Raw genomic sequence first — 24924 nt, forward strand, 5'->3', positions numbered from 1 at the left:
CCTCGCTCTTACAAAGTGATTAGTGGCATGATCAAAAGCAACCCAATTGGCAGAATAATCTCAACATAGATTTGAAGCAAAGCGTCTGCCTTCTTATCTGTATGTAAAACCTGACATTTTATGTTTCGGCACCTTACAATCTTAACGTAAATTTGAAACAAAACATCATAGAGTTTTCTAGATACGTGGATAACGTTATCCACTTATCTAGGAACGTGATATGCAATGTATTTTTATTTCACAAACGTGATATTCTACATATCCGAGGAGTATAGAAATATACAATGCAGACATTTTATTCTGGTGACCAGGCTGTCAAAAGACACCTAACTGGACTTCAAAGTGGTTTAATTGGTTTTGGTAGCAGTCTCATTTGCCCCGGTCCTCCCGCAGTTCCCGTCCAGCGGAAGGGGTTTCCAGGAGGTGCAGGCCCAGCTGAATCAGGCGGCAGCCGGGCTGAACCAGTCGGCCAACGAGCTGGTTCAGTCATCCAGGGGGACCACCCAGGACCTGGCCAAGGCCACCAGCAAGTTTGGCCAGGACTTCACCAGCTTCCTGGAGGCCGGTGTCGACATGGCTGGCACGTCCCAGGTGAGGCTTCTCATTTCAATTCATTGTCAAATTATTTTATTTCAACTACATCATTTTAGTTTTTATTGTAATTGTTGCAATACAGTAAGATGCACACGCCCATACTGAATTAGGTGAACTAAATTCACCCTTTCCAGTCATGCTCTTAAAAACAAATCCCAATTTCTACCATTAGGAGGCATTGGTGTGCATAATTGCTTTGTGTGCTCAGACAGTATCATACAGTAAAAGTTTATATATCGTTAAAGAGGAGAATGAGGTTACCATGGCAAATGAGGCTTGCGTTCCCTGTCTTTTATAGTACAGGAAGTCCCGCCTCAAACATCATACATAAATTATATATCCGTCTAAGTTATTTTGTCAGCTTTCATTGGATGTTTTCAGGGAACAAAATGGTTGTTGTACGACGGAGATATTAAAACCCAATGTACACCGATGCGGTACGGCTCGGTGCGGTGCGGACCCGGTAAAACTACCGGAACAGACTCTCGCCCAAGTTGATAGATGGGCAATATACATGCGGGACGGAAAAAATACGCACCTGTTCTATTTTTGTTGGATCCTGCATGCGTCTGACAGATTACATTGGTGTGGGTCTGTTCCGGCAGCAGCGCGGAGCCATACCGCAGCCGGTGGACAAATTAAATTCCGAATTCTGAATGGGCTGACTCCTTCTTCCTTCTGGCCTTCAGACTAAAGATGACCAGACCCAGGTTGTGTCCAACCTGAAGACCATCTCCATGTCTTCTAGCAAGCTGCTGCTGGCCGCCAAAGCCCTCTCCACTGACCCCAACTCTCCCAACCTGAAGAACCAGCTGGCAGCTGCTGCGCGGTAACACACACCTCCAGCCTTCACTGAACATATGGAAGTCCTCCAGCTGTTTGCAGGGCTCAGCATGGTGTATGGTTCATTTACCTGGGAGGATTCATCTGCAGCACAATCTGACCCCTCTTCTCAATCTAGAAATTAGATACAGTACTGCTGTCTTCCTGCTGGCGCGTTTTCCATAACACTCGGGTACTATGTTAGCAGACGCTAACGCTAATGATAACTGCCGCGTTAGCATCGTAGCTATTAGCCCGTTAGCTTTTGTGAGTGGTATTCTACAGCCGCAGACACAGCATTTCATCCCGAGCATTTTACAGTAGTGTTTACAGAGTGTTTGTGTACAAATAGTTTCATCCAAAGCACCGTACAGTGTTGTTTGGCATTGTTAAAAGTGTGACAGGATTATCGAGTGCAGCTGTGAATTCAGAACAGAGGTAGCCGCTGACATGCCAAGTTATCACAAAGCTTTAATTGTTTTCTCTCTCTCGCTCTTCCCCCCACAGGGCAGTTACAGACAGTATCAACCAGCTCATCACCATGTGCACCCAGCAGGCTCCTGGGCAGAAGGAGTGTGACAACGCTCTCAGAGAGCTGGAGGTAGCCTCCACCCACCCGCCTGTCCATCAGTCCTCTCCTCTACCTTTCTTTCTCTTCTCCTTGCCCGTCTAGTCTGTTTTTGTAGTGGGTAACTCTCTCGCCCAGAGAGCCGTTCCACAAAGCGAGATTGCCCAGGTTATATCGAAACATACCGGTAGTCATTATTAAAGTGGTTCTTCTAATTTATCATAGGTTGTGAAATTAAGATGACAGAGAAATCTGTTTTGTGTAAGTATTCAACCACATTGCTTGCTTCATTTGGGATAAATTGCCAGATCAGCAAAAATATCCTCCAACATTTCTTATCATCTGTGACTCAGATGTCATGTTTACATTGAACTTAGTGGTTCTGAACAATATTTTCCTGCTAAACTTTTTGCCGGTCTGCCAAGCGAGGCTGGCCAATAATAGTATTTGTCCTGACTGGATCCCCACTCTCAAAACAGGCATGTGCGACTTTCCCAAACACAGGCTTGTGTTTCCTATTCCAAAATTCTCTCAACCTGTCTCAGCCTGAAAAATATAGTTCTTACACCGAAATGTGAATTGTCACATTGGGGGGGGCGTCATTCTTATGTGGCGAAAATCCATTCTCTCATTAAGAAATGTAATTCTTCTGTGAAGAAATGAATTTTCACATTGAAATTTTACATTGAAAAGAACTCCCTACACAGAAATAAAAAAAGAGAAAAAAATTCTTACGGAGAGAAAAACATTCACGTTGAAAAATTGTTGTCTCATCTATTCTTATACCGTAGTCTGACGTAACAGATGATGCTAATGTGCTAAGTGTTTTAGCTGCAGCTCATGTGTTGTGGCGTGTGTCTCTGTCTCTGTGCAGTCGGTGAGGGGGATGTTGGAGAACCCGACTGAAGCCGTCAACGACCTCTCTTACTTCGACTGCATCGACAGCGTCATGGAGAACTCCAAGGTGGGACGAAACATTTTTCTCTCTCCCTCCTCCCGTTTCTTTACTGTGTCTATATTCATTTTTAGTCATCTTTAGTGTAGTGGAAGACCATCAAAACTACAAAAATGACTATATACAGACAGATGACACGGCTACCTGATTTGATCTGTTTATAGAGAGCCAAAGTGAACGTCACTCCCGGCTTCAGCATGCGTACCAGAGATTTTCACCTGCCATTTATTTTCCCATAGACATTTCGTAAGGCTTATAAAAATAGTTTTACTTGTTCAAACCAAACGGTTCAAGCTATATTTAGAAACAGGAGAGACCACAGAACACTTCACTTGGACCAAAATGTTGTTGTTGTGTTGTTGTTTTTTGCAGATTTAAAGAAAAAAAAAAAAAATGTTTTTTGTGTGTGTGAAATGCTCTATGGTCTCTCCTGATTCTAAATATAGCTTATTTGCTTGGTTTGACCCATAGACCAAGTAAAGCTGTTTTTATAAGCATTTTACGAAATGTTGATGGAAAATAAAATGGCGGATGAAATCCCTTGGTACGCATGCTAAAGGAGGAAGTGACGTGAACTTTGACTCTCTATTCATTTTTGTTTTGTCTTTTATGGTCATGCTTTATACCCATTCCTGTGTTGGGTTATTGTCTTTGCAAATGCGATGAATAGTTGTTGTTTTTTACTGTACACTGAAAATATATTTAGGTTTCTTTATTTTATTTTGTTAATTTTTTTGTGAAATAATCAGCACACAATTTTACTGTTTTCAATAAATGAAACTTGTTTCAGGGCATTTACTTGGTGAAAATGAAATTGTCTTGGAGAAAGTTCAATATTTTCATAATTGAGTTATGATTATGGAAGCCATTTTGGCATGTGTCAAGTTAAGTGTAATGAAACCAGCAGCCAGTGCAGTGGGATAATTTGACTAAAAACATGATAAATAAACCTAATCAATCACTGGGCATTTAAATCACATCTTCTCCCCAAATCCATCCTGTTCCTGTTGACAGGTCCTTGGTGAGTCCATGGCCGGCATTTCCCACAATGCCAAGAACTCCAACCTGCCAGAGTTTGGCGATTCTGTCAGCGGCGGCTCCAAAGCTTTGTGCGGCCTCACTGAAGCAGCTGCACAGGTATTACTACATTATCACTATTATAATATCACTGAAGCAGCTGTACAGGTATTACTACACTATCACTATTATAATATCACTGAAGCAGCTGCACAGGTATTACTACATTATCACTATTATAATATCACTGAAGCAGCTGCACAGGTATTACTACATTATCACTATTATAATATCACTGAAGCAGCTGCACAGGTATTACTACATTATCACTATTATAATATCACTGAAGCAGCTGTACAGGTATTACTACACTATCACTATTATAATATCACTGAAGCAGCTGCACAGGTATTACTACACTATCACTATTATAATATCACTGAAGCAGCTGCACAGGTTTTACTACATTATCACTATTATAATATCACTGAAGCAGCTGCACAGGCATTACTACATTATCACTATTATAATATCACTGAAGCAGCTGCACGGGTATTACTACATTATCACTATTATAATATCACTGAAGCAGCTGCACAGGCATTACTACATTATCACTATTATAATATCACTGAAGCAGCTGCACAGGTATTACTACATTATCACTATTGTAATATCACTGAAGCAGCTGCACAGACATTACTACATTATCACTATTATAATATCACTGAAGCAGCTGCACAGGTATTACTACATTATCACTATTGTAATATCACTGAAGCAGCTGCACAGGTATTACTACATTATCACTATTGTAATATCACTGAAGCAGCTGCACAGGTATTACTACATTATCACTATTATAATATCACTGAAGCAGCTGCACAGGTATTACTACACTATCACTAGTATGATATCACTGAAGCAGCTGCACAGGTATTACTACATTATCACTATTATAATATCACTGAAGCAGCTGCACAGGTATTACTACATTATCACTATTATAATATCACTGAAGCAGCTGCACAGGTTTTACTACATTATCACTATTATAATATCACTGAAGCAGCTGGACCGGTATTACTACACTATCACTATTATGATATCACTGAAGCAGCTGCACAGGTATTACTACATTATCACTATTATAATATCACTGAAGCAGCTGCACAGGTTTTACTACATTATCACTATTATAATATCACTGAAGCAGCTGCACAGGTTTTACTACATTATCACTATTATAATATCACTGAAGCAGCTGCACAGGTATTACTACACTATCAGTCTGAAGGTCTGAAAGAGAAACAAACACTACACACATAGCATGGAGGTATTACTAGACTATCAGTGTTATGTCAGACTCTCTAGTCTGAAAGAGAAACCAACGCATACACACATAGCATGGAGGTATTACTAGACTATCAGTATTATAATGGGACTTCCTGGTTAAAAAAAGGTAAAAAGAAAACATCATAATAATAATGTCAGACTCTCTAGTCTGAAAGAGAAACCAACACATACACACACATAGCATGGTAGCAAGATTGACGCTTGAACATGCTGGTGTAATCCAGTCAGTGCCAGGCTTCCAACGCTGATGATGAATCTCTTGAGCTACCAATGAGCTTCCCATACGCAGAGGGAGCGGTTTGAGTTGGGATGAAGCCACACTGACACACTGGATATCATGTGGATGAGGAAATGCTTTACACGCATATCCTGTCATTCACACATCCACCATTTTGAAGGCCACTGCAGAAACCCGAGAGCCACACGAGCTAGTTCAAGTTGCCACCACTTTATTAATCCCACGAGGGGGCAATTAGTTATGAGCAGCTTGTTGTATACAGAAACACCGTTTCATCATCGGATAACATAGCAATAAATAAATAAACAAGTGCGAATTCGCTATAGCTACGACCGTATGCAGGGGCAGCCCACCCTACTCTGCCTCTGCCACCCTGCATTTTTAAATCCCCACCCGCCCACCGCCCCCTTTTAGCCAATTGGCCTGAAAATACGCACACTTAAGCTCCATGCCAAATTTCAGCTCTCTGTCCCAGCCAATAGCCATGAACACAAACACACATCTTCACACACACACACACACACACACACACACACACACACACACACACACACACACACACACACACACACACACACACTTGACCTCCATGCCAAATGTCAGCCTCCTAGGGCAGGATCTGTGGCCGCTAAAGGGTGGTGAACTTTTTGTGGCCCAGTGACTTATAGAGCTGCTGGTCACAGCTAATAAATAACATTTCCACCTGGCTGCTCCACAGTTACCACACTAGTCTTATATCCCTTCAGACACATTTTTATTGAAAAAAAAAAATGAATATACTATGACGTATACAGTTACTGTCTATATGCCTCAAATTATACCATACATTTATACATTTCTGTCTGGGGTACGCTTGTGCGATATCTCAAATTTGATATCTCACTACTGTCCCGTGCAGCGTTTCCGTTGAAAAAAACAATAAAAACGGTGCTGGTCAACGTGTCCGGCAGATTTTGTCACCCGGACAAATGGAATAAATTCCGGTTAAATATTAGATCGCTGTTTATTGATCTTAAAAACAATTGATAGTAGGCCGTAGCCTATAATCTCCATATTGCTGTAAATTCCCTGCACCAACCATGCTTGAACGGAACGACCCCAAATGCAAGCTTTGGGGTTGAGAAATTTCTCCGTGCTACCCAGCATTGATACTGATACACGCTGCCTTGCGTGTCGAGTCTCAGACAACGGCCGCAAATTCCACAGAATTTGGAGCCCGCAGTGGAATTAGCAGGGGGATTGTCTTGAGATGCCAAGTGAGAAAAACGAAAAAGGAGTCGCCTAAAAAAATCAACCGAACAGTGGTTGTGGATATACTGTAGTGCTCAACACTTGCTTTCAGTTCTCAGATGAAGGCTACAGCTAACTAACAATAATAGCCTATTCTTACCTTTAAAGTTAAGCCAATGTTTCCAGCTCATGCATCCTAATTGTAAATGTAACATTGTTTGTTCATCGCATAAGGTAGGCAGGCTATATAGGCTAAACACATAACGATATTCACCTAGGCTGGCTATTTAAAAGGAGATGTGTGGACATTTAATTTTAACCTATTACAATTCAAATTGTGATTAGAGGGAGATAATTTCACCGGACTTGGTGTCCGGGAGATTTAAATTTGTCGGACTTTGATTAATTCTAATAGTAAAAGTCTGGCAATTACCAGATAACTATATGATAAACACTGGTCCCGTGATATACAATATTGGGGGGGGGGGGGGTTCTGTTTCTCTTTGGTGGGGTAATTTTAGGGCTGGGACAATACGCTTATCTCCCGATTCAATACTATCACGATACTTAGGTGCCGATTCGATATGTATTGTGAATCTTTAAGTATTGTGATCCTACAACTATTGCAATTTGATATTAAGATTTGCGTGTGTGTGTGTGTGTGTGTTTTTCTTTTTCTTTTTTAACACTAGACCAAGGGAAAAAGTTGAATCATACACTTCTAGAGATGCACCATATTTCCAAAAACAGTGCACATCACGTCAGTCAGTCTTTCTGAGTTTTATTTCAGCACCCATCATTGCTATACTGCATATAAAGGTCGTACATAAAATGTACAATCATACAATGTGCACAGGTGTGTGAATTGACCTGGATATGAAGCGTGTTGAGCACAAAATAATGTAACAAAAAAATGTTTTTTTTCCAGATTTTTGGGGATCAAAAGATTCCCATTATTATTCACAAAATATCCTGTGGTGATTGTTGTTGTAAACTGATCATTGATCTGTCCATGTTGGCAGGCTGCCTACTTGGTGGCAGTATCAGACCCCAACAGCAGAGCAGGTCAGAAAGGCCTAGTGGACCCCGCCCAGTTTGCCAGGGCCAACCAGTCCATTCAGATGGCCTGCCAGAACCTGGTGGACCCAGCTTGCACCCAGTCCCAGGTAGCCATCAGCTCCACACCGCCGCAAGTAAACGTCATTTCCTATCATTTCCTATCCACTTCCCTGACTGCACTCTGCTCATGTCTCCCCCCCCCCAGGTGCTCTCTGCAGCTACCATTGTTGCCAAACACACGTCTGCGCTGTGTAACGCCTGCCGCTTGGCCTCCTCCAAAACGCCCAACCCCGTCGCCAAAAGGCAGTTTGTCCAGTCGGCCAAAGAGGTGGCCAACAGCACGGCCAACCTGGTGAAATCCATCAAGGTGAGTCCGCCTCAAATCCTCAGACACTTGACTTGAGTTCTGGTGACTTGGGACTTGACGCTAGTCTCTCCCCCCAGACTCAAATATTATGTTGAATCACTGCACTCCGCATACTACATTAGTGAGTCTGTGCCACTTCACAGCCACTGCTGGTTTTGAAGGCGGGTTGAAATTGAATGAGTGACAGGTCGTAGCACCGATGAGAGAGTGGTTCGAAAAATGGGCTGCGCCTCCCGTGTTGTCTGATGGCAAAGTCGTTACTGATTGGAGAGGACTGAAGCTATCACTGGCATATGACTGGCCAAGTGAACGGTTCCCTCCCATAACCAGCCCTCTGAGGGAAAGTGTCCCAGACCCAGAGAGAGATCTGCAGCATGCAGTAACGTAGTGTATCAGACCCAGAGAGAGATCTGCAGCATGCAGTAACGTAGTGTATCAGACCCAGAGAGAGATCTGCAGCATGCAGTAACGTAGTGTATCAGACCCAGAGAGAGATCTGCAGCATGCAGTAACATAGTGTATCAGACCCAGAGAGAGATCTGCAGCATGCAGTAACGTAGTGTATCAGACCCAGAGAGAGATCTGCAGCATGCAGTAACGTAGTGTATCAGCATAAGAACTCTCATGAGTCTGGCGTTGAGACTAACTTGACTCTGACTTGTACTTTTGATGACTTAAAAATGTTTAAAGTCTTGACTTGAGATTTTGTGTTTGTGTAAATGACAGATTGGAAGTGGTGAGATTTGTTCCAGCAGACAACTGAATTTAAATTCTCCTTTCGGAATTTGTATGGAATGATTGAATTGAATCATTTTTGAAGTTCAAACTCATTCTAGAAATCGAACTGGTGATGCTCTTACCGAGTTTTTGTCCTATTAAAACCATATATTTAGCTTTCTTTAAGATATTAAATTGATAGTGGACTAGTGGATTTAAATGGCCTCCCTCTTGTGCAGGCTTTGGACGGAGCGTTTAACCAGGAGAACAGAGAGAAGTGTAAGGCGGCCACCGGCCCTCTGATAGAGGCTGTGGACAACCTGACGGCCTTCGCCTCCAACCCCGAGTTCGCCAGCGTTCCTGCCCAAATCAGCCCTGAGGTACACCCCTGCAGCACCCCCTCCTGTCCAAACACAAATCAGCCCTGAGGTACACCCCTGCAGCACCCCCTCCTGTCCAAACACAAATCAGCCCTGAGGTACACCCCTGCAGCACCCCCTCCTGTCCAAACACAAATCAGCCCTGAGGTACACCCCTGCAGCACCCCCTCCTGTCCAAACACTCATCTGCAGATCATAGCCACAAATCAATTCATAACTGCATTCTCACATTTTGCAGTTATTGGCTGTATTCTGTGGTTCCAAAATACTCATCATTCAATTATCATTCACATTTCTTTGAAGCTTATTAGGCTTGGGCCGATATTCAACATGATAGACAACATGAATGTTTTATTTATTTTTTATATATGGCTATTGGCTGATAATGTTAGCACTTAGCAGAACTGCAATAATATGACTTCTGTAATACAGTGGCACATTTCTTCTCAAACATGACCATGTCCCAAAAACACCCCGAGTAAACCCACAAGAGACCACAGAAATTAAACTGTTGCAACCAGAAAGGACTGTGAGAACTGAATATTAAGAAATTCCATATTTCTTGCTACAGTTAATCATTTTCACCATGATATCCGTTGACACCCCACCTTCCCCATCCCACCCACCCCCACACACACCTCTCCCCCACAGGGTCATGCAGCCATGGAGCCCATCGTGGCAGCAGCGAGGACCATGCTAGAGAGTTCGACGGGCCTGATCCAGACCGCCCGCTCCCTGGCTGTCAACCCCAAAGACCCGCCCAAGTGGTCGGTGCTGGCCGGACACTCCAGGACCGTATCTGACTCCATCAAGAAACTCATCACCAACATGAGGTAGAATCATCATACTATAAAGCAAGGCGTGCGTGCGTGTGTGTGCGTGCATGTGTGTGTGTGTGTGTGTGCGCGCGCGTGTGTGTGCGCGCGCGCGTGTGTGTGTGTTTATGAGCATATCTCGAGCACCGTTTGTCCGATCGACTTCACACTTGGCAGATGTCTTGCTGGGGACCCAGGGACGTGCAATTTTTGCTGCAATTTGGACATGGGACACGCTCAATTTTAATGAACTTTGAAACAACTTTGAAACAAGTGATCAGCAGTGCGCTCTGTGGAGCAGCGGACACGTGACACGCTCAATATGAATCAACTTTGAAACAAGTGATCAGCGCTCTGTGCAGCAGCGGGGCTGTTGTGTGTTTTGCAGGGGCGGAGTTAGTGATTTGGGGCGGCTGCAAGCAAACGCCATTTTGCTTTAGTTTTCACCCTTTCTCTAGCTGGGATTGTTGGTATTGGCAGTGCAATTTGGACATGCAGGTTCAATATTAATTAATAAACGTTGTCTCTGTCTGTATGTATCCTTCACATATCTCCAGACGAGATATGCGATCTCCTTCACACTTGGCACAGTTGTGTTGCTCAGGAGGAAGGAATCGCAGTGTCGAGTGTGAAGTTGTTTGGATGAGTGGTTCTCGAGAAAGCCGAAAGCAGCAGTACCAGAGGCCACGCAATGGGCCCGTTCCAAACGGACACGTTTTGAACGAGCACCGCACTAACAACAACCAAAACAACAACAGGAGTAATCATGTTTATATAGCACATACATGATAATAGTATCATTTGATTATGAAACATGATTTTGCTTACATGAACCATATTGTCATATGTATCGAGAAAGATCCTTATGATTATCGTGATATTGATTTCAACCGTATTGCCCAAGCCCTCTCTTCTCTCTCCCTCCTCTCTCTCTCTAATATAAGATTGTTAAATCCTGTTTATTTTAGAGCTAGATAGACACATTCTCTGTAAAGCCCTCTGAGACGTGCCTGTGAATTTGCGCTATACAAGTAAACTTGACTTGACATATATTCATATTTTAATATTTTACAGTGCTTTACAGGAAGAGATAAAAGCAAGACTAGAAAAATACACGTGTGTGTGTGTGTGTGTGTGTGTGTGTGTGTGTGTGTGTGCGCGCGTGCGTGCGCGTGCGTGCGTGTGTGTGTGTGTGTGTGTGTGTGTGTGTGCGTGCGTGTGTGTGTGTGTGCGCAGAGAGAAGGCTCCTGGTCAGAGAGAGTGTGACGAGGCGATTGAGGTGCTGAACGGCTGCATCCGCGAGGTGGACCAGGCCTCGCTGGCTGCCATTAGTCAGCAGCTCACACCACGAGAGGACGTCTCCCAGGAGGTACACTCCCTCCCTCTCTCTCACACACACACACACACACACACACACACACACACTCTCTCACTCTCTCTCGCTCCCTCTTATGGAACTACATAACAAAACAAACTGTTTATTTTGAGAGCAAATTGCCCCAAAATATTACACCTTATATTGTATTGTATTGTATTTTGTTGGTAACTGTTGTATAATCGCAATATTACACTTGAGGGTGTGCTTTACCTCATTATTACACTTGAGGGTGTGCTTTACCTCATTATTACACTTGAGGGTGTGCTTTACCTCATTATTACACTTGGGGTGTGCTTTACCTCATTATTACACTTGAGGGTGTGCTTTACCTCATTATTACACTTGATGTGCGCTTTACCTCATTATTACACTTGATGGTGCGCTTTACCTCATTATTACACTTGGGGTGTGCTTTACCTCATTATTCCACTTGAGGGTGTGCTTTACCTCATTATTACACTTGAGGGTGTGCTTTACCTCATTATTACACTTGAGGGTGTGCTTTACCTCATTATTACACTTGAGGGTGTGCTTTACCTCATTATTACACTTGAGGGTGTGCTTTACCTCATTATTACACTTGAGGGTGTGCTTTACCTCATTATTACACTTGAGGGTGTGCTTTACCTCATTATTACACTTGAGGGTGTGCTTTACCTCATTATTACACTTGAGGGTGTGCTTTACCTCATTATTACACTTGGGGTGTGCTTTACCTCATTATTACACTTGAGGGTGTGCCCTCCTTATTGGCACTTCAGTGAAGTGTACGGACCTCGGCGCTGCCGCATCACTGTCATGCCAATAATCACAAACCCATGTTGTGTGTGTGTGCGTGCGTGTGTGTGTGTGTGTCACAGGCTCTCCATGAACAGATGGGTGCCTCGGTCCATGAGATCAGCAAGTTGATCGAGCCTGTGGCCATCGCCGCCCAGTCCGAGGCCTCCCAGCTCGGCCACAAGGTAAACCACAGACACACACGATGCTATCATCCATCTATCTCCATCCATCTTCAACCGCTTATCTGGAGTCGGGTCGTGGAGGTAGCAGATCCAGCAGGCAAACTTCTCTTTCCCCGGCCACATTAGCCAGCTCTGACTGGGGGTTCCCAGGCCAGCGTGGAGATGCAGTCACTCCACCTGGTCCTCGGTCTGCCCCGTGGCCTCGTCCCAGCTGGATGTGCCTGCGGACGCGACCAGGAGGCAGGTTAAAGCAGGGCTTCTCAAACATTCCAGAAGGCGCCAATTCATGTGCTCACCATGCTTGGTTCCACATATCGATGTGAATCTGTATTCTCCACCGTGAACATCATTAAAAACTCCTACAGCAGCTGTTTGACCAGTGAACAGTTGGGTCAGTGCAAGGCATAGTAGTTATCAGCAAACATTTATCCACTATTTCAAGCCACTATACTCAATACTGTAGTATAGAATGTGTGTACTTAAAGTTACGTTGGAGTCATGTTATGGACATTGGTGCGTTTTACTGACATTTGAACTTGTGTAAAATTCTTAAGGGGACCTTCAATAAAAAAGTTGGACTACCCCTGGGTTTAATAATACTCAACTTACTTTTAACATGGTTTCCATGGTGGTCAAGTGCCGAATAACCCTCAAAACTAAGCGAAATATTGCTTTAAGCCTATTCCCAAACCAAAAAAAGTCCTGTCATTGGAGATACTCTCTTTCAACTAGCCACACTATAGAGCTTAACCTGATTGCAGACATGCAACTGGAAAGGAACAGCATTTTTTTCAAAAACACAATTATCGTCTATCACTTAGTATTGGTGTGAAGCTCTCCATACCTTGTCACTCATAGTCTCCTGGTCTTCCCACCCATTCGTTCAGGTCTCTCAGATGGTGAGCTATTTTGAGCCCCTGATCATGGCAGCCATTGGTACAGCATCTAAGATCGTCAGCAGCCAGCAGCAGATGGCTGTCTTGGACCAGACCAAAACCCTGGCCGAGTCGGCTCTGCAGATGCTCTACACCGCCAAGGAGGCTGGAGGGAATCCCAAGGTAACACACACACACGCACACACACGCACACACGCACACACACACACACACACGCACACACGCACACACACACACACACACACACACATATACATACACACACACGCACGCACGCGCGCGCGCGCGCACACACACACACACACACACACACACACACACACACATACATACACACACTGTAAACGTGATGTGAGTTTGTTACAGCCAGTCAAGTCAAATGTATTTGTATAATTCACAAGCATGTCTCAGAGGGCTTCACAGAGAATATGTCTAGCTAAATCTAGCTGACACAACAATAACAATTAACAGTAATAATAATAACATGGTTGAACAATCTTATGATAGAAAGAGACAGAGGGAAGGGGAGAAACGGGGAGAGAAAGTGAGCAGGGAAAGAGAGGGAGAGAGGTAGGAAGAGAGCAGGGGAAGAGAGGGAGAGAGGTAGGAAGAGAGCAGGGGGAGAGAGGTAGGAAGAGAGCAGGGGAAGAGAGAAGAGGAGAGAGAGCAGAACAGATAGGATATACAGTACTGGGGCTGGGTGATATGGTCACGAATAGTTACAGCAACCAAGTGATGTATTATAGTTACCAGGTGATATGAACCACTGAATAGACAACAAACGATTAGTCTTATGTATCCCCCAGCCCATAGGGCATACAGAGCCCAGCCCATAGGGCAGACAGAACATACTCAATCCACCTGGCCATCCCGCTGCAGCGGCCCGGGCAGTAGCGGCCGAGGCCGAGGTAGCAGCGGCACACTAGAACCAGCAGCAGAGCAGCCAAATGAGCAACAGCTCAGACAATCTGACTACTCTAGCCATTGACCAGAACTAACTAGCACACAAGCCAGGTGGTGGGTATGAAAACTGAATGAGATATGAAAGCATCAAACATGCATTTTAGACTATTTAGACCATTTATCTCTTTATCCCAGTTGTTCCTCGCCCCCATCTGTATCGCGCCATTAAATTGTACATGACGTCCCCCTGACGTTATTGTGAACAGACATTGTGATGCGTTCTATCTCAGCTTTGAATCAAATGTCTCTGGTTCTTGTCCCAGGCGGCCCACACCCAGGAGGCCTTGGAGGAGTCGGTGCAGATGATGAAGGAGGCGGTGGACGACCTGGGAGCCACCCTGGCGGAGGCGGCTGGCGCTGCGGGTGCTGTGGGCGGCATGGTGGAATCCATCAACCAGGCCATCAACAAGATGGAAGACACCCCCGCAGGAGAGCCCCACGGCACCTTCGTCGACTACCAGACCACCATGGTCAAGACGGCCAAGGCCATCGCCATCACCGTGCAGGAAATGGTAAGGTGTAGCGGGTAGAGTGGGGCGTGCAGGAGATGGTAAGGTGTACCGGGTAGAGTGGGGCGTGCAGGAGATGGTAAGGTGTAGCGGGTAGAGTGGGGCGTGCAGGAGATGGTAAGGTGTAGCGGGTAGAGTGGGGCGTGCAGGAGATGGTAAGGTGTAGCGGGTAGAGTGGGGCGTGCAGGAGATGGTAAGGTGTAGCGGGTAGAGCGGGGCGTGCAGGAGATGGTAAGGTGTAGTGGGTAGAGCGGGGCGTGCAGGAGATGGTAAGGTGTAGCGGGTAGAGCGGGGCGTGCAGGAGATGGTAAGGTGTAGCGGGTAGAGCGGGGCGTGCAGGAGATGGTAAGGTGTAGCGGGTAGAGTGGGGCGTGCAGGAGATGGTAAGGTGTAGCGGGTAGAGCGGGGCGTGCAGGAGATGGTAAGGTGTAGCGGGTAGAGTGGGGCGTGCAGGAGATGGTAAGGTGTAGCGGGTAGAGTGGGGCGTGCAGGAGATGGTAAGGTGTAGCGGGTAGAGTGGGGCGTGCAGGAGATGGTAAGGTGTAGCGGGTAGAGTGGGGCGTGCAGGAGATGGTAAGGTGTAGCGGGTAGAGTGGGGCGTGCAGGAGATGGTAAGGTGTAGCGGGTAGAGCGGGGCGTGCAGGAGATGGTAAGGTGTAGCGGGTAGAGTGGGGCGTGCAGGAGATGGTAAGGTGTACCGGGTAGAGTGGGGCGTGCAGGAGATGGTAAGGTGTAGCGGGTAGAGCGGGGCGTGCAGGAGATGGTAAGGTGTAGCGGGTAGAGCGGGGCATGCAGGAGATGGTAAGGTGTAGCGGGTAGAGTGGGGCGTGCAGGAGATGGTAAGGTGTAGCGGGTAGAGCGGGGCGTGCAGGAGATGGTAAGGTGTAGCGGGTAGAGTGGGGCGTGCAGGAGATGGTAAGGTGTAGCGGGTAGAGTGGGGCGTGCAGGAGATGGTAAGGTGTAGCGGGTAGAGTGGGGCGTGCAGGAGATGGTAAGGTGTAGCGGGTAGAGCGGGGCGTGCAGGAGATGGTAAGGTGTAGCGGGTAGAGCGGGGCGTGCAGGAGATGGTAAGGTGTAGCGGGTAGAGCGGGGCGTGCAGGAGATGGTAAGGTGTAGCGGGTAGAGCGGGGCGTGCAGGAGATGGTAAGGTGTAGCGGGTAGAGCGGGGCGTGCAGGAGATGGTAATGTGTAGCGGGTAGAGCGGGGCGTGCAGGAGATGGTAAGGTGTAGCGGGTAGAGCGGGGCGTGCAGGAGATGGTAAGGTGTAGCGGGTAGAGCGGGGCGTGCAGGAGATGGTAAGGTGTAGCGGGTAGAGTGGGGCGTGCAGGAGATGGTAAGGTGTAGCGGGTAGAGCGGGGCGTGCAGGAGATGGTAAGGTGTAGCGGGTAGAGCGGGGCGTGCAGGAGATGGTAAGGTGTAGCGGGTAGAGCGGGGCGTGCAGGAGATGGTAAGGTGTAGCGGGTAGAGTGGGGCGTGCAGGAGATGGTAAGGTGTAGCGGGTAGAGCGGGGCGTGCAGGAGATGGTAAGGTGTAGCGGGTAGAGCGGGGCGTGCAGGAGATGGTAAGGTGTAGCGGGTAGAGTGGGGCGTGCAGGAGATGGTAAGGTGTAGCGGGTAGAGTGGGGCGTGCAGGAGATGATAAGGTGTAGCGGGTAGAGTGGGGTGTGCAGGAGATGGTAAGGTGTAGCGGGTAGAGTGGGGCGTGCAGGAGATGGTAAGGTGTAGCGGGTATAGCGGGGCATATGTGTCACCCAGGGTTCCCCCGTCCCTTGAAATCCTTGAATGTTTGTGAATTTAAGAAAAAAAAATCCAGGCCTTCAAAGTTTTTCAATATGAACATAAATAGACATGGGTCATAATTTGATATTTATATGTATTTAACGTTAGTAAATAGGTCTAACACAACAACACAGTTGAGAAGTGTCCACACATTCAAGCCTCTCTTTTTGATTGTTGTCTGTCAGCTTCTGTACAGCTACTAGCTCTCATTATAAATCTTCTCAATGTAATTAAGTAATTAACTTAACAGTAATTAACATTGACCCATGTCTCAAACTACGCTGTGTTGGGTCCTTGGGGCCTGGAAAGTCCTTCAATTTGATGCTTAAGAAGGTGTGGGAACCACCTTACCTTGATGGATGCTCTTAGCATCTATTGGAAATAGACTAATCTGTGTGTGTGTGTGTGCGTGTGCGTGTGCGTGTGCGTGTGTGTGTGTGTGTGTGTGTGTGTCCTCAGGTGACCAAGTCCAACACCAACCCTGATGATCTGGGAGGATTGGCCAACGAGCTGACCAATGAGTTTGGAGACCTGGCCACTGAGGCCAAATATGCTGCCATCACCGCAGAGAACCACGAAGTAAATGCTGCTGACCTCACCTCATCATCTGCTGACCTCACCTCATCATCTTGGCATTAGACCGTCCACTCCACAATTATTGGCACCTTCATGAAAAGGAGCAGAAATGTCTGTAAAACGTTAAATGTATTGGCACTGAGCCTCTTGCTTGTAATGTCGGACATTGTTGGAGAACATTTTGGGAGGGTTCCTCGGACTGCTCCTCCATGCAACATATTTCAACATCCTTGATATTGTTAGGTTTGCCCTCTTCAATTCAGACAGGTTTTCGGTTGGGGTACGACTTACAGTAGTAAAACTAAGTAGTTCCCCCAAATGCTTGAGCAGACAATTTGAATAAATATGTTTGTCTATTTTACACATTAATTAATCTATGCTCATGTTCATGAAGGGTGCCAATAATTCTTGAGTTGAGACATGTACCACCAATTTCCTTTGATGCTCATGTTTAATTTCAGAATTTGGAGAATATTTAATTTCAGAATTCCGACTTGGATCTCAGAAGCCAAACTTTTCTCGTGGCCTTAGTCCTCTTCTCTGTCGCCCTAACTCCCTCTTCCTGTGTTTGTGTCCAGATCGGTTCCCACATCAAGAAGCAGGTGGGCGAGCTGGGCTTCTCCTGTACCGGCCTGGTCACCAAAGCTGGAGCTCTGCAGTGCAGCCCCAACGACTCTTTCACCAAGAAGGAGCTGATCGACAGCGCCCGCAAAGTCTCCGAGAAGGTATATTTAAGCAATATAGCATGAGAGCCAGTGTGTTGTGGAAAATATATCCCACTGATCAGCTGTTATCGGCCGAGTGGGATAACTGCTGAGCAGCGGGATATATGCCACAACACACGCTGCTCGAGTGCTATATTGCTTTTATAAAACGGTTTCCAAGTATGATAATATAATAATAATAATAATACTATAAGTCCGACTGGCATGTCATTCTGGCAGAGTCAGTTGAAACACTACTGTAAGGCGGGACCGCAAGAACGTGCGGGTGATTTGATTGGATCGTTCTGGAGACTGAAGTTGACATTGGCCAATCCTGGCGCTTGCTGAGAAGCTGAGAGCTTTCTGGAAAGCCCGACACGCAGCTCGAGCGCAGCGCTGCATTCTCAGCGCTTGCTGAGAAGCTGAGAGCTTTTCTGCAAAGCCCAACACCAACTAACGTTACGGGGTTAAATGCGGGGTTAACAGCCTTTTTTTTGCAAAGAAGACATTAGCCCGCGTCTATTCTTGTACAAAACATAATTTTCTGCGAAGTATTAGTAAAGTTATAAGCGAAGATCGATTCACAAGGATCTGACAGCTGTCTCCGCCATTTGTTTTTTCTACATTGTCATTTGAGGTAACCAAAGGCTTTTAGTAAGAGAGTTGCCATGGCAACTCAATAACCCATGGCCATGGGTTATTGGAGTGGGTTACTGGATTTATACAATGGCTGTGAACCAATCAGATTGCTTGATTTGAGAGAGCCGTTTTATAAATGTATATAACGTTGCTGTCGGTTGTGGTCGGCGGTTGCTGTACTCATGAAAACCCCAAATTTGCCCCAAATGACTTCCGATTGGGTGTGGCCTATTACATTTTAGGTTATAACTTGGCTTGTGATTGGGCAATTGCTACAAAACTTGCTGAGCTGGTAATTCCATTTGGAACATCTCTACCAAGTTTTGTCCCGATCAGTGAAACCACGGCTGCGATCATAACCAAGTCACTCATAGGCTTCCATTAGATTTATAAGTCAGCCAATGAAAACAGTAGAAACTCCTTTCAACTTTCTAAATACTTGTTATACAGTAGCACACTGATCCACTCACAATAGCAACTTTCATACTGTCTGAGTTATATACTCCATGAGCCGTGTCCACTTACATTGTATACGCAAGCATTAGCCTACATGCAGCAGAATCTACTTTCAACCTTTAAGTGCTAACTAAGAGCTAAGTGTCTACTTCTTATTCTAAAAAGTAATTTCAGTCAAATCGGCACATTGAACACTACAATATCAGTTCCAGTCATATTGGATTCTCCCTCTCGCAGGTGTCCCATGTATTGGCGTCCCTCCAGGCGGGTAACCGGGGCACCCAGGCTTGCATCACAGCGGCCAGCGCCGTGTCCGGCATCATCGCTGACCTCGACACCACGATCATGTTCGCCACCGCTGGTACTCTCAACAGAGAGAATTCGGAAACCTTCGCCGACCACAGGTACTCAATACTACAGGGACTCCCCATGTAAACATGTTAGCGCTAACTTCTAAGCCATACTGTAAGATGCAATTAGATTGGATTCAACTTAAATGATCCCTGTGGAGAAATGTAACAGAGACAACAAATAAAAATAGTAAATAAACAAAAATAGAATATAAATATAGCAAATGGGGATTATATGTGCAGCTGACAATCTTTTCAATTGCATAAGACGTAAATCATTGTGTATTCTTCTTAGAGACTGAATCGCTATAAGTACAACATATGTGGCAACTTTGGGAAGTTAAAAAAAAAAAGTGTGGAAAAAATAACATGTTAATTTGAACTCATAGGTGGGAATAAATGCAATGGAATAACATTTACTTTTGTTCCATAGCGGGGGGGGGGGGGGAATCTGAAAAAAGGTGTAAAATAATCATGTCAAAGCATTGACAGTTGGAAAGAAATTGGGGAAACCCCAAATGCATTATCATGATACAGGTTGATGGTCTACCTGCCGGGCATTGCTGCCTGACGCACCTCCACCAGTGCCTTTTGTGCTGGTGTGCTCCTATGAACACCTCTGAGGGCCTATGCGGGTCATCAGCTGGATCATGGAACCAATCATGGATATTTCGCTCCTTTAACCCCAGTACATCTCATGGTGGGCGGAGCGATGGCAGGGATCTCTCCCTGCCACCCCCTGCTGAAGCCCTAGGTGTTGGTCGGCCCCCAACTCCTATGCTTCCTCCTTAGCCACAGCCAAAAACTGCCTTTCTCCGCCTCCCAGAATATAATGCTGTATCGATTTCTCGTTCCATTTCAAATTTTGTGCTTCGTGTTTTTTTAAGTTTGTGCGATGTCAAAACGAGGGGCAGCCGTTCTGTTGGGGATATACGATATTATCTGTGGTCCATGTCGGTGACTTTATGACCTCAATCCATCCAGAGAGAACATCCTGAAGACAGCCAAGGCGCTGGTGGAGGACACCAAGCTGTTGGTGTCTGGTGCTGGAGCCAGCCAGGAGAGGTTAGCCCAGGCTGCCCAGTCCTCCGTCTGCACCATCACCAAACTGGCCGATGTGGTGAAACTGGGAGCCGCCAGCCTGGGTGCTGAGGACCCAGAGACCCAGGTAGGGATAGGAGAAGAATTAGTCTCAACGCCAGACCCATGAGAGTTCTTACGCTGATACACTACGTTACTGCATATTGCAGAGCTCTCTCTGGGTCTGGGACACTTTCCCTCAGAGGGCTGGTTATGGGAGGGAACCGTTCACTTGTTGTTGTTGTTGTTGTTGTTGTTGTTTATTTACACATATAAAAACAATTACAAAAAAATACAAAATATAATCATTAATCAGCATTGAATGTGCAGGAGAATTGCCTAAAAACCCTCCAGGGGCTTAGGTGTGGCATTCTCCAGGTAGCATATTATCAGATTTTCATCACTTGGCCAGTCATATGCCAGTGATGGCTTCAGTCCTCTCCAATCAGTAACGACTTTGTGATCAGACAACACGGGAGGCGCAGCCCATTTTTCCAACCGCTCTCTCATCGGTGCTACGACCTGTCACTCAAGTTTTGGTCCGAGTGAAATGTTCTGTGGTCTCTCCCGATTCTAAATATAGCTGAACCGTTTGTATGAATAAATATTATAGTACCTCCACGTGTACATCTACATAAGGATTAATATGTGCTTGTGCTTGGTTAGCTGGCTGAATTTCCAATTTGTCCAATCATCTGGTATCTTTCCATTCTGATCTGCTCCGCAGTGTTGGAATACATGTTCTCTGCATCAGTCTATATGTAATCACACCACTGTTTATTGTGCTAATACTGCATGTGTCTTGATGCATACTCCTGCAGCAAAGGCATTGGATTGAATATAATACAAAGCAATGTGTGCTGCTCCCCCTGCAGGTGGTCCTGATCAACGCAGTCAAAGATGTGGCCAAGGCCCTGGGTGACCTTATCAGCGCCACCAAGGGAGCGGCGGGCAAACCTCACGATGACCCCACCATGCTTCAACTGAAGAACTCTGCTAAAGTAGGATACTTAATAAGATATGATACAAAATACTAATTCACCAATAAAAAATATATATTTTCATTTTAAAGGTAGTATTTCTGCTTTCCTGAAGCAAAAGGCTTTGTTAGCCTGGAAGCTAGCAATAGCATAATCTGGATGCTTTCCCTTTGTTTGTTATTCTGTCCGGCCTAGTTAGCCTTCTAGCTAACCGATAGCAATAATAGATGGCCAATGGAATTAGTGAATAGTGTTTTCTAATTCACTATTTTCGATGTTGCACGCAATGTTAGCCTTTTTGATACATTCTCAATGTGTAGCCGTCCAGCTTAAAAATTGAGAAGGTATCAAAATAAATGCAGTTTGATGGGTAAAAGGTATGCCAAAGTGAAGAATGGCAATTAGCATACATCAAATATACAGTACCCTCTCAAATGCATGATTGAACAGCTGTGGCATGCCATCAATGTAATCCAGTGGCATCATGTGTGTCCTGGTTGCTGTAGGTGATGGTCACCAACGTGACCTTGCTGCTGAAGACGGTGAAGGCAGTGGAGGATGAAGCCACCAAAGGCACCAGGGCTTTGGAGGCCACTATTGAACACATCAAACAGGAGCTGACTGTGAGTAACCACATTTGTTTGGGACGTGGGAGAGAGAGTATGAGAATGGAATAAGGGGAATAAGTTAGTCTGTTTAGACTTGGAGAGTACGAGAATGGAATAAGGTGAATACGTTGATCTGTTTAATTTGTTGTGTCAGTAGCTGGGTTTCCAATCACTTGTTTTTATGTGGAATTAGAAACACTGAATGAAAATGGAAGAATTCAATCAAATCTCCTCAATATCATATATCTATGGGTCAAAAGTGGCTGAACTGTTGTCTGTAAAATATCTGCGCCACAGCCTCCGGAAATGATGACGACTCCACTGTGGTTGTATGACCATTAGTTGGTACATTAGAATATTCCCAAGTCCATTTCTTCATTTTTGTCATCACATGAAAGCATGAAATGTGCCTGTGGGCACTTCACCTGGCGTCACCAGGCTCTCTCAAAGGAGAGAGAGCGACAGGGCATGATCATCCGGCCTAAGACCCGCCCGCCAGTAGCGGTGTTTCCGCTTTGTCTGAAACTCTCTGATGGTTTTATATGGTGTTAGTTCATTTTATTGGTTAGTTCATTTTAGTTTTGTAGCTAAATTTTAGATAACGCGCATCACATTTATTGACGTTAATCTGACACCATGTTTTCAGAGATGAATTTTTTGGAGCCGGATGACATGGCGCTATGCTTTTGGCCCCAGACTAGTGGGCAATAAAGAACATTACCAACTTCTGTTCCACTGATGAAATCTAGGAAGACTATATTTTTCTGATGGTGTTGTGAGATTCAGGAAGCCAATTTATTGAATTGGTGATGGAAACACCTAATTTGCATGTTATTCTTCTTTGCGATTATATCACAAGAAAAAGCACTCGACAGCGATGATGTGTTTAATTCTAAGGAGTATTTTCATGAATATCATCCTGGTTTGTCCACTCAGGTGTTCAGAAGCACCGACCCGCCGCCAAAGACGGCAACGCCAGAGGAGTTCATCCGCATGACTAAAGGCATCACACAGGCGACCGCCAAGGCAGTGGCTGCTGGGAACTCGTGTCGCCAGGAGGACGTCATCGCCACCGCCAATCTCAGCAGGAGGGCCATCGCAGACATGTTGCACTCCTGCAAGGTACAGGACACAAAGGCGTTGAAATAGCCTTCTGCTTACATGAATATAATGAGGTTAAAAGAAGGCTTTGCTTTGTGGGGGCACGGTGGTGCAGTGGTAAGCGCTGTCGCCTCACAGCTAGAAGGTCCTGGGTTCGATTCCCACCTGGGACGCTGTGAGCGCTGAAGGAATGCGTGCCCGTCCGCATGTCCTCGAGTGCCCGCCGCCCGGGTGGGTTCGTCAAAAGGACCTTTCTGTGTGGAGTTTGCATGTCCCCCCCCCCATGCCCCCTGGGGGTTTCCTTCATATAGGAACCCCACACTAAAACATGCAATATCCTGGTCGCTGATGTGGTGCCTCCTCTGGTCGTTAGGGGCGCCTGTTCGGAGGGAGGGGAACTCGTTGGAATAGCGTGATCTATGCTATCGATGCTATGTCCTACCGGTGAAGCGGCTGGCTAACTGCCCATGTCTCGGAGGAAGCATGGAGCCAGTTTCGGCTCTCCCCAGATTGGCAGAGGGTGGAGCAGCAACCAGGATAAATAAATTAAAATTAGCACACTAACGGGGGATAAAAATCGGGGGGGGGGGGAGGCTTTGCTGATTTTCAACCTACTTTGTATCATTATAATCTCTGTAATAGACGGTGCTTACTTTGTGTATATGTTTTCTGCATCGAGTAATCCACGTTTGACTGCCTGCAGAAACTCTGACATCTGCCAATTTTGACGACGTGGTGTTCAGTATTACTATTTTTTTAAGTTCCTGAAAAGTTGCCGTTTTGGAGATACGAGGTCGCCGCCCGACAGCGACGATATGTAGTTCATAGGTTGATCTCTTTCCTTGTTGTCCTCTTCAGCAAGCTGCCTATCACCCAGAGGTCAGCAAGGAGGTCCAGATGAGGGCACTACGTTATGGCAATGAATGTGCTACTGGATACTTAGGACTACTGGAGCATGTGTTGGTGGTAAGACACACACACACACACACACACACAAACATGCAGTCACCTCCTTACAGCGCGACCCATTCCTTCTATCATATCCTTCCCCAGAAAGCATATTACAGTATAGAGAAAGTAGTCCGAGTTCCCACGGGTCCTTGAACTCCTTCAAAGTCTGTCCATTTGAGAGAGAAAAAAACAAGGCATTGAAAGTTCTTGAAAGAGTGCTTTGAATTGATATATTCTGGTGCAGGAATATATTTTAGACAAAGCATCACAGTTGAGAGGTGTTCACACATTCAAGCCCATCTCTGATTTTGAGGGAATTTGGCCCGACGTCCTCGAAATTGATGTTTTAAGAAGGTGTGGAAACCCTAGAAAGTAGAAATCGGTTAAGAATTCCCGCAACCTTCCACGACACCAGCCCATACGTCAACCACCAGCTCAGCCAAGAAAAGGTCATGACAGCTAAGTGACCGTGTAAACATCAGCTGTGTTATAGCTGACCCGAGCAATCCAGTGGGCCGTGGTAGTGGGTTTCCAAGACCTGTACCGGTGACCAGTGTGACCTGTGAGAAGATCCAGTTACACGGGGGGCATCTGAAGACCAACGAGCTTCCTGCCCTTCACCCCTTCCCCCATGTCACTTCATTTGGAAGACAGCCAGGAGTGAAATACGGCCTCAACAACCTGGTCTCCAGCCTCTGTTATTTTAAGCTCTATGCCCTGCTGGCAATGGAAACAGATCGCTGCCTTATCCGTGTGCACCTCATCATTTTTTAAACACCCCCTAAAGTCATGTTTTAACATGTATATGAAATACTCGACTGATATATGCCTTGAATATTCTACTTACTGAATAACTTGTGTCCGATATGTTTTTC

At 45.7% G+C, this 24924-nt stretch overlaps 1 protein-coding gene across 1 annotated transcript in view; it reads left to right on the top strand.

Annotated features, from left to right (window-relative positions):
• tln1 (talin 1) overlaps positions 1-24924 on the top strand; it is a 98415-nt gene that overhangs the window by 53635 nt on the left and 19856 nt on the right. The window contains exons 28-48 of the mRNA XM_083639421.1: positions 394-591; positions 1284-1423; positions 1924-2017; positions 2859-2948; positions 3954-4076; positions 7803-7946; positions 8045-8206; positions 9163-9303; positions 9955-10136; positions 11355-11487; positions 12357-12458; positions 13346-13516; positions 14581-14829; positions 17064-17183; positions 17759-17905; positions 19217-19383; positions 20314-20497; positions 21285-21410; positions 21896-22012; positions 22934-23119; positions 23957-24064. Of these exons, the coding sequence (XP_083495547.1) occupies positions 394-591; positions 1284-1423; positions 1924-2017; positions 2859-2948; positions 3954-4076; positions 7803-7946; positions 8045-8206; positions 9163-9303; positions 9955-10136; positions 11355-11487; positions 12357-12458; positions 13346-13516; positions 14581-14829; positions 17064-17183; positions 17759-17905; positions 19217-19383; positions 20314-20497; positions 21285-21410; positions 21896-22012; positions 22934-23119; positions 23957-24064 (3084 nt within the window). The remainder of the gene's footprint in view (positions 1-393; positions 592-1283; positions 1424-1923; positions 2018-2858; positions 2949-3953; positions 4077-7802; positions 7947-8044; positions 8207-9162; positions 9304-9954; positions 10137-11354; positions 11488-12356; positions 12459-13345; positions 13517-14580; positions 14830-17063; positions 17184-17758; positions 17906-19216; positions 19384-20313; positions 20498-21284; positions 21411-21895; positions 22013-22933; positions 23120-23956; positions 24065-24924) is intronic.

This window comes from Poromitra crassiceps, assembly GCF_964638095.1.
Source record: "Poromitra crassiceps genome assembly, chromosome: 6".
NCBI lineage: Eukaryota > Metazoa > Chordata > Actinopteri > Beryciformes > Melamphaidae > Poromitra > Poromitra crassiceps.